General features: G+C 48.6%; 1 protein-coding gene across 1 annotated transcript in view; it reads left to right on the forward strand.

Annotated features, from left to right (window-relative positions):
• ATXN10 (ataxin 10) overlaps positions 1 to 12,584 on the forward strand; it is a 127,322-nt gene that overhangs the window by 59,149 nt on the left and 55,589 nt on the right. The window contains exon 9 of the mRNA XM_036298058.1: positions 1,036 to 1,205. Coding sequence (XP_036153951.1) covers positions 1,036 to 1,205 — 170 coding nt within the window. The remainder of the gene's footprint in view (positions 1 to 1,035; positions 1,206 to 12,584) is intronic.

Below are 12,584 nucleotides of genomic sequence, written 5' to 3' on the forward strand. Positions count from 1 at the left end.
AAATATTACCATCTTTGCTAAAAAACTATTTAAAAAATAATTCAAGTAGAACCTGCTCCTTGTGGTTAGCCATGCTTATGGTGTTGCTATTCACTGGCTGCTATGTTTTTCTTTAGAAAAGTTATAATTATTCTGGAGACTCATATGCTAAGAAAAATGAATTTACATCTAGATGGGTAGACAAGTTCACAGTGAGCTGTAGACAATAGTTAGAATCTCGTATCGGTGTTTTATTTTTGAATTCAGTGCTTTTAGTGATAATTAGTCATTGTGGAAAAGTATGCATTTGGAGTCAGGGCAGGCACAGGCTGCCATCTGAACCCTGAAATTACTAACTTCTCTGAGCCTGATTCCTTCATTATAAATTGGGAAAGAGACAACTGCCTTTAACACGTTAAGTGCCCAGTCAGTCACTGGTGACTGACACTATACTTTCAGTCCTGAAGACAAAACAGGCTGGGGGCTTAATGTGTTACTAGGTTTGTTGAACTGGTTAAATGAGATAATGCTCAAACACTTAAATTCAGCTTCTTTTCCTAGGCTGTTATGGCATCTCATACAGTGTAGCAGTATTATCAGTTCTTCTCAATGTAGCCAAAACAGCGCCTGGTGCCGCCTTCTGATCACCTGGCCAGAGGGCCACCCATGCTCCCGGGTGTGTGTGTGGCTCCTCACAGACAGGTGGTGTCTCTAGACGCAGCTGACAGTGGGCCTCACAGCCGTTCTTCCACAAAGAAGTTGAAATTGGAAATCTTTTTCTAAGAAAGATGGTGGAAAGTGTTTAGCTAACTTTTCTTTGTGGATAAATGGACAGCCCAAGTTGGGGTCGTCATGGCCTATGTCCCCAAAACCATTCATGAAAAATTTTAGAACAAAAATAGAAGAGCCTGTTAATCATTATTTAAAGGAAGCTTTCAGTATTCAACCTGTATTTGATATTAATCCATTAACATAAATTAGATTCATTTATGGAAAACTAGTACAACATACTAAAAATGTTTCTGTGGAAAATGAAGTTTGTTGTTTTTGTTATAGATCTTTTACGGTTGATTCATGTAACTGCCAACGACACCACGGACATCTTCAATACCTCTGCTTGCATAAGAGCGGAAGGGGACGTCAAAAACATGGCTGAGGGCTTTAGGTCTCATCTCATTCGTCTGATCGGAAATATGTGTTACAAGAATAAAGATAACCAAGACAAGGTAAGATTGTTTCTTATTATGTATAAGACATATGTGACTTCATTTAGAATATAATATTTAAAATCAGAAAATAATCACTTTTCTGGCATGAAAGCTTACAGTGCTTAGAAAGTAGCTTGAGATATGTATATGTGTGTATATATATTCTCACAGATAAACATAAAATGCCATAATTACTTGTATTAGGGTTTGTATTTTTGTAATTTGCATTGTATTTGTCCTTAGTGTGTTTGAGTCAGTCTCCTTTCTTATAAATTGTTGATCTTCGTCCTAAGCCTATGCATTTAAACAACCTAATGTCCTTAGACAATAGTCAATAAAAACAGGTATTTAAAAAACCTAGAAATTGTTTAACACATAGTAGACACAATAAACGGTAGTTATTACTTTTTTAATCCTCACCTGAGGAAAGGAAGGGAGGGGGGGAGAGACATTGATGTGAGAGAGAAGCACTGATCAGTTGCCTTCCATATGCTCCCCGACTGGAGATCAGACCCGCAACCCCGGCATGTGCCCTGACCGGGAATCGAACCGCAGCCTCTCAGTGCCAGGGCGACGCTCAACCACTGAGCTGCTCTGGCCAGGCAACAGCAGTTACTGACATTATCTTAAGAAAAACAGCTACATTTTAATTTATGTCTGTGCCCTACGTCTTGGATTATAGCAACGTAAGCATTTCTTCTAGGAGTTTTGAAATGGATATAATATTAAATCTCTGGAAACTCAGTAGATTGCATTAGAAACCTATTTTGTGCTGAATAGCTTAGAGGTAATTATATCAATAATACGAGAAGGTGGTAAATATGATGGCAGGAGAATTAGACCACATGCTTCATGTTGAACTACTGCCTGTATCTTCCTAACACTTTAAGTAGCATCTGTTTTGCTTCATTAAATACTGAATATATGTGTGGCAGGTTCCATTTTTCAAACATGGCCACACAAATACCCATCATTCTGCGTGTATTCCTGCAATGTGACGTTGCCACTCCCCCATCCTCTTGAATTTGGATGACTAGAGCTGTTTGACTACTTTGAGCAACAAAATATGGTGGGAGTGGTCCAGCACCATCTCTGTGATGGCCCGCACTGCCTGGCGGGCCCCGTGCCTGCCTCACAGAAGCCGTCACCATGTCAGAGCGCAGATTCCCCGTGGTCACTGTGCCGAGAGTTGCCAAGTCCATGTGGACCAGCCCTGGAGGAGGAGATGCAGAGAGGAGGCAGAAAGAGATCAGTTCTAGGGCCGAGGCACCAGACATGTGAGCGAGACTCCAACTTGGAAGTCACTAATCTCGGTTTCCTAGTTGCCAGCTGAGGCCCCGTGAATCAGAAGTAGCTGCCCAGCAAGCTCTTCCTGACTTCACAGCCCACAACATTGTGAGAAAAAGTGAAAATGGGGGGGGGGGGGGGGAGGGGATTGAGTTGTAGGTTCTGCTTTTGTTAATGGCCCTGTAAGCTACTATCGGAGTGATCTTCCCACAAATAATTAATTATAAACTCAGGACAAAAGACAGCTTAGTGAAGACACTCTAAGGTGACCCAACGGCAGATTCTGAGTTGAATTGACACACGGAAGAAGGCACAGTGTGTGTGTGTGTGTGTGTGTGTGTGTGATGCAGGGCAGTTAAAACTCTGATGGAAAACCTATAGACCTTTTAGTTTAAAGAATGAAAGACAGTTTTTTGTTTTGTTTTTTAAATATATTTTATTGATTTTTTACAGAGAGGAAGGGAGAGAGATAGAGAGTTAGAAACATCGATGAGCAAGAAACATCGATCAGCTGCCTCCTGCACACCTCCCACTGGGGATGTGCCTGCAGCCAAGGTACATGCCCTTGACCGGAATCGAACCTGGGACCCTTGAGTCCACAGGTCGACGCTTTATCCACTGAGCTAAACCGGTTAGGGCTGAAAGACAGTTTGAAGCAGCCACAGCCACTGGAAGGTGAAGGAGGTAATCCTGGAAAGGATAAAGCAAGCCCCAAGTTCTCTGTGCTAACCGCCTGCATCCCTGCTGAGGCCTGAATCACACGTGGGTCAGGCACCACGCAGCTCAGAGAAGGATGAAATAATCGTATTGAGATTTGAATGGTCATCCTAAAGAATTTACAGTTAAGGTCCAACTAAGATAATTGCCTGCTAAAACAAACATAACAGTTTTTTAGAGTAATAGAATGCTGAGTTCCCACAATATAGCACTTACAGCGGCCAGGATCCAGACTCACTGGCACACAGGAAAATTCTCAAGAGAAAAAGATAATTAACAGAGATTGACTATGTGATGACACAGATGTTGGGTTTAGCAGACAAGGATTTGAAAGCAATTATAACTGTGCTCAAGGATGTAAAGGAAAATATCCTTTTAATGCATGAAAGATAGCATGATTCAAAGAAATAGAAACTATAAAAATATGAACCAATTGGAAATTCTAAAACTGAAAAATAGAGTAGCCAAACTAAAATTTAAAAATTTTTACTGAATGTGCTTAACAACTCAATAGAGAGGACAGAATAAAGAGTTGGGCCCTAGCTAGTTTGGTTCAATGGATAGAGTGTTGACCCATGGACTGAAGGGTCCTGGGTTCGATTCCTGTCAAGGACACGTACCTGGGTTGCAGACTTGATCCCCGGCTCTGGTTGGGGCTCGTGCGGGAGGCAACCAGTTGATGTGTGTCTCTCACATCGATGTTTCTCTCTCTGTCTCTCCTTCTCCCTTCCACTTTCTCTAAAAATCAATGGAAAAATATCCTCAGGTGAGGATTAACAACAACAACAACAAAAAATGTTGGTGTACGTGGAGATAGATCAATAGAAATCATCTAAAGAACAGAGGAGAGAAAGGTTGAAAATAAAATCTTGATCTTAAGATGCTAAATTCTGGGGCAAATTCTGAAGCATTTCATAAGTAGAATAATTCCGACAGCACATGGCACAGAACCAAATGCCCGACAACCTGGTTTTTACTGTGTGTGTACACTATTTCGATGACTCCTCATCGTCAAGCAGGTATGAGTGGAAGACTACTAACCCCTCTTGGAAAATTACTGGGCTGATCTTTGTAAGAGAAAGTTTATACAGAATAAAACTCTTTACCTCTTTAATGACCAAGACTGTCTTTCTCGAGGAGCACAAAGGAGGTGTTTTTTCTTGTGTTTAACTGTTCTTTTGTTGCTGCTTTGGATTGGCCTCTTATAGGAATAAATGTAGTAACCCTTCAAAGGCTTATGGAGTGACTCACTGAAGGCAGGCTCAGCTTGCACCCTGGGTAAACATGGAGTGTGTCCAAGGCTGCCCCGGGAGGTCGCGGGCCCAGGAAGACCACGGGTGCTCCTGCCCGTGGGCCGTTGCTAATAGCTCTGCTGAGTTCTGAGCAAACACTCTCCAGGCTGTGAAGGAGCTGGCTCACTGAGGGGCGGAAGGCCTCTGTTTCTCCCACTTTCTCCCCTGAGCCAACAAAGGCCTTCAGCCGAAAGCATTGCTCGGGATTGTCGTCTCTTCCCAAGAAGCAGACACAGCAGCAGTCTTTTTCTGAATGTGCTGGAAGCTTCTTTGTTCTCGCAGTCAAGTCCTGATTTCAGCTGGGGTGGCAGATGTTGGCTCGGCTCATTCAAAGGAAGGAGCTCCCTGGCACTCAGATGCCTTTGGCTCTGATTTTGGAAAAACGGTGATGGCATAGCCGGTCTTGATCGCCAGGCTATTCATTCTCATTGTATCGCCTGCAGGGTTGGTCCCGCTTCTGCCCACAGGAAACGGAGCTCTGTCTCTGCCCTGAGACTGAAGATGTGAGTGAGGGTTTGTATCGTCCGGCCTGACCTAGTTCCTCCTTCACGTGGGAGGAGACGGGCTGAGGGCCTGGTTAGTGTCTGTGCGTCCCAGCGTGTGCTCACTGAGGGACGGGGTTTGTCATTTAGTCTTTGCAGTTAGCCCTGCAGAGCAGGTTCTGCTCACCGCGTTCAGGGAGAGCCGTTCAGCCTGTGAGCTGCGGGGCTCTGCGAACCCAGGCTTGTCTGTGAGCTCCTGCTCCCCCGCCCCGCACCAGGGCCTCTCATTCGGGAGCTCCCGGGAGGGCTTCCTCTCGGACTTCACACTGAAGGTGCTGAGGGCGGGTGCGCTTGGGTCCCCAGGCCAGCCAGGTGGCTCAAGGCCCATCTTGGTCAAGGCTGGCGCTCTGGTGATGAGCCGTCTCAGTTCCTCCCCTCTTCACAGGGCGTTCCCAGCGTGGGGGCCTTTGTTGGATGCGACGGGTGGGTGTCTCCATCAGTGAACCTGTCACTCTAGGAGCATCTAGACACCATCCTTGCCTCTGAGCTGGAATTCCAAAATTATTGAGGACACATGACCCGATGGCCCTGCCGTTTGATCAGAAGCCAGCTAAGCCCAGCTGGGTCTCTGTGCTTGAAGTTCACTGATGCATGGAGTGTGGTGCCCACCTGGAGAGCGCCCTTGAGACTCTGAGGCCCTTCCCTGTCACTGCTCTTACTTCATTGGAGCCATGTGACAGCTCTGGACAAGGCTGGAAGGGTAATTACCGTCTTTTTTAAAATGTGAGACCCAAGACAGAGAGGCAGGGATTTAACTCAGCTGTCGCTGATTGAGTGAAAGCTGCTCCGAGCCGCGTGCTCCAGAGCAGACCGGCTCCTTCGCAGGCGAGCTCACGCAGGAGCGCAAGCAGCTGTAGCCTCCGCTGGGAGCCCTGGCAGGCCGGAGCCGGTGAACGATGCCGTACTCTGGGCCAGCTGTGCCAGGAGCACCCCTCTCAGCAGGCACGGGAGCTGGACTCCAGCTGCGCCCCAGGCCCAGGGAGGTCTGCTCTTGCCTTGTGTTTGTGCCCTCGGGCTGTCCTCAGGGGCGTGGAGGGGCCTGGCCTCAGACAGAGCGTGCTCGGCAGTGGGTTTCACCGTCTTCCCGTTGAGCTCTGAAGTCAGCACACGTGGTGGGTCGCGGTGCGTCCTGAGTTGTAAGTCCAGCTGGTGCTGGAGTCCCTTTACCAGCCCCGCAGGCAGGCGCTCACTGACTTCTGTTCTTCCCTTGTTCTGTGTTCCACTCACGGGCATCTCCTTCCCTATCTTGGTGATTAGCTTTCCTTTAAACCTTTGGGGGCCTGAAATGGAGATGCTGTTTTGGTTTCTGCTGGGAGAGACACATGGTATTATGCTGTAAACACGGAGAAAGCATTCTTTGGCTGCTTTGTTAGAATAAGGAATGTGTGGTTTGCTTTTTTCTTCCCCATTCTTCTTTTCTTTGCTATTATCATAAGTTCTTTAAGTGAATGCTTTATTAGGGGAAAAAACAAACTTTTTTTTTCTTCATAAAGCTGCATGCGTTCTTTTCACATGGGTAGGCAGGTGGCCTAGTTTATCCACCTCTTTTCCCCAGAGAAGTGGTCTTGGCTGAGATGAGCTGTCCAGGTTTGCGCTTGAGTCCTCTCCGCCAGAGGGTCCATGAGGTGCTGTTCAGTTCTTCTCTCCTCCTCCCGATAGAAAGATTCTGTGCATGCACATGTGTGTTTGATCCCATGTGGCCAAACATGCACGCACACAGCTTTCAGTACAGGCATCGCTTCATTTTAGAAATAAGTTGGTGCTGTGTGAGAAGTTCATTATGTAAACACAACTATTTGGCCACTTTGATCCAAAATTATCTGTATGAAGGTCGGTTTCATTTATATACGTGAGAAATCTCTGTGATGCCTTTTTCGTCAAAAATGTTTTACCCCCTTTGTTGTTCCCAAGATTAAATTGTACCTGCCACACAGTAGGCATTCAGTACAGTTTTCTTGAATGAGAGTTTGTTTTTAAAATATTTGTTGTCTGGTGCATACTGAGCACAGTTTTAGGTTCTGAAAATACACAGCCAATCAGACACAACCCCCCTTTTCAAGTAGTCTGTATTTTACTATAAAATATCCTGGCTGCATTTTCAAACAAAGACATGCGATAAAAATGAAATAACGTTTTCAAATGAAAATTAATGTTCCTCTAATTTCTGGTATTCACAAAGCTTGAAGTAGCTCTCACATTCCCTGGTCTGTGTACATTGCTTTCCCTAGAGGGCCTTCTTGGAGGAAGTCAAGTGAGAGCAAACATGAGCCCTTTCTTCAGCGGAGAATCATTTTTTTTCTTGTCAGTTTCACCACAGATGCTTTCGGAGCTGATTTCTCTTTGGTGGGACTCAGTAAAGAGCTGAGTGTTTCTGTGCGGACACCAAAACCGCTCTAGCTCGGTTCTGAGAGCGCGGGCAACCTTGCAATGGCGGGGCCGTGGCCTCTCGGCTGTTTTCCTCTGTCAGAAGCGAGTTGTATAGAATTCAGCATATTGATTTGAAGATTGAGTGTATAGGCAAGATCTGACTTGCTGAGAATTCCACTTTCTTTTGTAATGTAATCCCAGTTCAAGAAATATGTCAAAATTCATACATCAAGCTGTCACCATTTGCTTCCTGAACTTGCAGTTCCTGTTACAATAAATGAAATTAAAATTCCTACCGGAGGACACATCTCGGGGGTGAGTTTGTTGCAGCTGTAAATTTTTTTTAAGGACCCAAAGACCCCTTTCTGTATCTTGTGGAATGATCAGCTTATTCTTTTACAGAAAAGGTGTAACATGATTTAAAAGGAAGGAACGTGCTAAATATGTAGATAAAACGTAACCAGTTACAGCTGTCATTACTGTGACTGTGGCCTACTAACCAGGCTCCCTGCCATGGGAAGCACTAACTGTGCTGCTCACGAGGCTGTAAGCTCCGTGAAGGTGGACACGCGCCTGGTGTGGGCAGTGGACGAGCACCCCTGTCACTGATGAACCGAAGCCTCCCAGCAGCTCAGTCCCTTGCTGGGAGCGACATCCGGCTGGATGCTGACTCTAGAGGCCAGGCTTTCCCTGGAGTGTCCACATTCACCCAGAGCAGACATTTGAGCTTGCCCTTGGAGAGCTTTGACCGACTTGGTTGAGTTCTTAGAGCGGACGGACACCTTTTGTAAAGCGGCGCACGCGCGGGACCGACTGAGAAGTCGTTCTTGACAGAGATTGCATCTTAGTTCTTGCGGGGCTGTCTCTGGTCTGAGCCTTCTAGGTGGATCCTTCGACTTCCTGGAGGGAACATCTCAGGGGCGTGCACATTTCTGAGAAGCACAGTCACGGCTCCTCGATGCCCAGAGGAAGCCGCGGAGTCCCTGGGCCCTGGCGACCGAGCAGGTTGTCAGGGCCTGGAAGCCTTTTCTTGGCTGCGCTCGGTGCTCTTCCCTGTGCCGCGTGGGGAGCGGTGGACAACAGGCGCTTCAGTGGCGTTAGTTTAACAGTGACAATGATTATGTCCCAGGATCCACAGCAAGAAGCACCCGGACAGGCGGGCCACATCACCGAGCGCTGCATCTGTCCCGATGGGAATGCAGAATCCTGTAAAGGTGTTAGCTGTTTTCAGACTCATGTATTTATTGCTAGAGCTGCCAAAATCTACTGAGGAAAAAACCCCAGAAATTTGGAAAAATGAAAAGAATTGGGGAATTGCTTTAACAGTATTGAAGTATTTTTAAAAATTAAACAGTCGACGCTGCACAGAAGAGTATAGGCCAGTGGAGGAGAAACAGGCCCCAGAGAAGCTAACATGACAGGGAGGCCCCGGGACCCCGAGAAAGGGAGCTCGCTACAAAGTGAGTGGGAGAGGAGCTGGTGATGGGAAGGCGCGCCCTGCCCGCACAGACCAACAGAACCCGGGCGCTGAGTCAGACAGCCTGTTAAAGATGGAGCCAGAAATCTGTAACAACATTAATCGGTTTTTCAGAATAAGCAAGAATGTTTTATAAGTTAGAAATAATGGTGCCCCAGCTGGTTTGGCTCATGATGGAGTGTTGGCCTGTGGACTGAAAGGTCCCAGGTTTGATTCCTGTCAAGGGCACATGCCCAGGTTGTGGGCTCGATCCCCAGTAGGGGGCGAGCAGGAGGCAGCCAATCAATGATTCTCTCTCATCACTGATGTTTCTATCTCTCTCTCCCTCTTCCTTCCTCTCTGAAATCAATATAAACATATTCAAAAAAGGATTATCATAGATTTGACTATAAATAAATGGGGACTTGGGCTTAAATCAGCCCAAATAGGCTTAAACCTAGGTTCTGTTGGATAATAGCTGGGTGACCTTGAGCGGATTAGTTAGCCTCTCCGTGACTCAGGTTACTCAACCCAGAACAGTCATTTTAGTCATCATGGCCAAGTGGGTGAGGCGCACATGAGGTCAGGGGGTAAGACGTGCCCAGCATGCAGTCCAGTCCGTGATGGTTACGCTGCACCCAGTAAAGCCCTGTTTCAGGGACACTTACTGTGCGGCTTCCACGCTCACGGGGGCATGGGCAGGGGAATTCAGAGCCGGCCACAGCATGCGGCCTAGAAGCCTGCTTCAAGTCCTCGTGTCTGTGTTACATGTTTATTAAGGTCCGCAGATATCTGGGTGCATGGCAGAATGAGCGAAGGAAACACTGTCATAGTAGTAGCGGTGATCTCTGGCTGGTAACATTAGGGTGGGCGTGTTTTTTCCATATATTCTTTGCAGTCTTTATAGTGAATGTGAATCAATTTAGTAATAACAAGAAGATACTAATAAAAAGGGAAAGGGACTCGTGTCTAGAATTCCTGCTTTTCGCTGTGACCGGAAGAGAACTGCTTGGTTCATTGGTGGCTGAAGGGATTCTTTATTTTGCCTTCACAGCAGTCCACCTTCCTTGGCCAAGGCCTGGGCTTTGACAGTTATAACTTCAATTAGATTTTTAATTGAACGATGTTAGAAACTAAAACATTAGCATAAGATCTGCTAACAAACAATAGCTGAGATGGGGATGGTAAGTGGTGGTGGTGGTGGTGAGAGAGAGAGAGAGAGAGAGAGAGAGAGAGAGAGAGAGAGAGAGATTGATTAGGAGAGGAGAAATACACAGGCTATAGCACTATTCCCCCCTTTAAAGGAACAGTTTGAATTCGACCCTTATGGTCAGGTGTTCCGATTTGGGCGCCTGGCTTTGCTGAGTGTGTGTGTGCTGAAGGCTCTGCGAGTGCTTTGACTCTGTGAAATGTCTTCCTGTCTCCCCGGGCTCATTTCTTTGGTTAAATGAGGAAAGTGCTCCTGTTTCATGTGCTGGAGAGTTCTCTCCTTTTCAAAGAAAATGAAGTGGACCTGCCTGTCACGCATCTGAAACAGTTTGATCTCTAGCATATTTAGTTGTGTGTGTGTTTTCCCGGGCAGCACTGAAAATTAAGAGGATCAAAGTCTCGTTCCAATAAAAGACTTTTTTCCATCAGCATCAGAAGTCGCTCTCCCTCCCCTCCTACCCCCCCTCCCAAAAGCCTCTTGTGTTTCTTGTTCTGATAGAGTTTAATTTCATACCCATCACACCCTAAGGAACCAAGAGTGAGATTTAGTCTCAAGCTGTGGCTTTCAGTTTGAATTTCAATCTGCTGCTGTGCTGCAGTTAAAGTCAGGGACGATTTTAACTCCAATGGGAATGGGCGTGCTGCTTGGCACGGCGCTCAGAGCTCCCAGTCCAGCCCCTCGCATCGGTGTCTGCGTGTGCTTGCACCAGCCGGGCCGCAGACAGGAATGGAGAGGGGTGTGCCCTAGGCTGCGCCAGAGCCCAGTGTGGGGGCGGCAGCTGTAAAAGGAGCAGAACAAGCGGGTGTGAAAAGTACTCGTAGCAGCTCTAAGTGCCTGGTGTGAGGGGCTCCCTGGGGACCTTCACGGAGAGCCTCTAGGGCAGCCGTGGGCAAACTACGGCCCGCGGCCGCATACTGCCCGTTTGAAATGAATAAAACTAAAAAAAAAAAAAGACCGTACCCTTTTATGTAATGATGTTTACTTTGAATTTATATTAGTTCACACAAACACTCCATCCATGCTTTTGTTCCGGCCCTCCGGTCCAGTTTAAGAACCCATTGTGGCCCTCGAGTCAGAAAGTTTGCCCACCCCTGAGCTAGGGCCTAGGATTTAAAGGATGAAGGAGAGAGGCCGGCCTTGCAGACCTCGCAGCCGGGAGCAGGGGCGGGGTCACCGCTGTGTGCTGGACTTCCTGGGGCCTGCGGTGGGAGGTGGGGGTGCATAGGGGCAGGTGGGGCACAGGGCTGGAGAGCGGGGCTGGGTCGGCCGCACTGATGGGCTCTGAACTTCAGGGAAGGAGTTTTGAGTGAGGAGATGGCAGTAGAGCATCTTTCATCTCAAAATGATCCTGACTGCTTCCTCCCGTCCGCTGCCCCTCACTGCGCGTCCGCTGCCCCTCACTGCATGGTCTGTGCCTGTCTTTAGCCTCCCTCCCTCTTTCAGCTGGTTTTCATTATTTCTAGTCCTTGGGGTGTTATTTTTCTCCTTTTTCTCCCCATCCCATCCCACCCCACCCTCTCCCCTCCTCCTCCTCCTCCTCCTCCACCTCTTCCTCCTCCTCTTCCTCCTCCTCCTCCTCCTCCTCCTCCTCCTCCTCCTCCTCTTCCTCCTCCTCCTCTCTGTGGTTCTTCCTCCCAGTGATTTCTGTTTGGGGACCATTTTCCCGGGCAGTGCCATAGGCCCGGGGCTAGGCTGGGGTCCTAGGAGCCCAGTTTTTATGTTAATGTCATTTCTTGACCAGGACTCTGGCACCACAGCGACAGTGTACGTGGACTCGGTTACCTGCTTGTGGCCGTGGTACCCTGCGTCCCCCACTCAGGTCCCGGGCAGCCACAGCCTCGTTAAAGCCGTGGACGGGGTTTCGGGAAGTGGCAGCCTGGCTTGTACCCCACAGGGTCCTAAAGCCCTGCCCTCAGGGGCTGTCCTGGCTCTTTCCCAGATACCTCCACTCCCGTCCACTCTGGCGTTTCCTCCCTGTCCCCCTGGGTGATGCAAAGGCTGCCCATTGGCAGGGTGACACCGGGTCCCCTGCGCCCTGCGGGGCTGGGGCACAAAAGTGTGTCCTGTCAGCAGAGCTGCTGGGAGACAGCTGAGCGGCCCCGGGTTACAGTGAGACCCGCCCCGGCTGCCTGCTCCCGGCCACTCACGCTCTTACCTTCAGCAGAGCGGAGGGGGAGTTTTCATTTGGGGGAAAAGAAAGTTTAAATTCCAGTTTTTTCCTTACACCAGGGCGTCCTCCAGCAGCGGTTCTTCTCAGTGTGATGCCTCCGGCGCTGAGGGCAGAGCCTCCAGCCAAGAGCAGGCAGCACTAGGGGTGGGAGCCACGCGGGGAAGGTGGGTCCCTGCAGGCCTCTCCGCCTGCGAGCACACGCCCCGCTGGCTCTCCTCGGGCACGGGGCCGGGAATGTGGGTGCAGGGCCTGCTGGCCACGCAGCCCGTGGAGCGGAGACCCCCTGGGCCGCTGTGGGCAGGTGCGCTGCCCCGCGTGGGCGCAGGGGCTGGTTCTTCCTCCACAGCCCGCCCAGC

This window comes from Myotis myotis, unplaced genomic scaffold (assembly GCF_014108235.1).
Source record: "Myotis myotis isolate mMyoMyo1 unplaced genomic scaffold, mMyoMyo1.p scaffold_m19_p_3, whole genome shotgun sequence".
Classification (NCBI taxonomy): Eukaryota; Metazoa; Chordata; class Mammalia; order Chiroptera; family Vespertilionidae; genus Myotis; species Myotis myotis.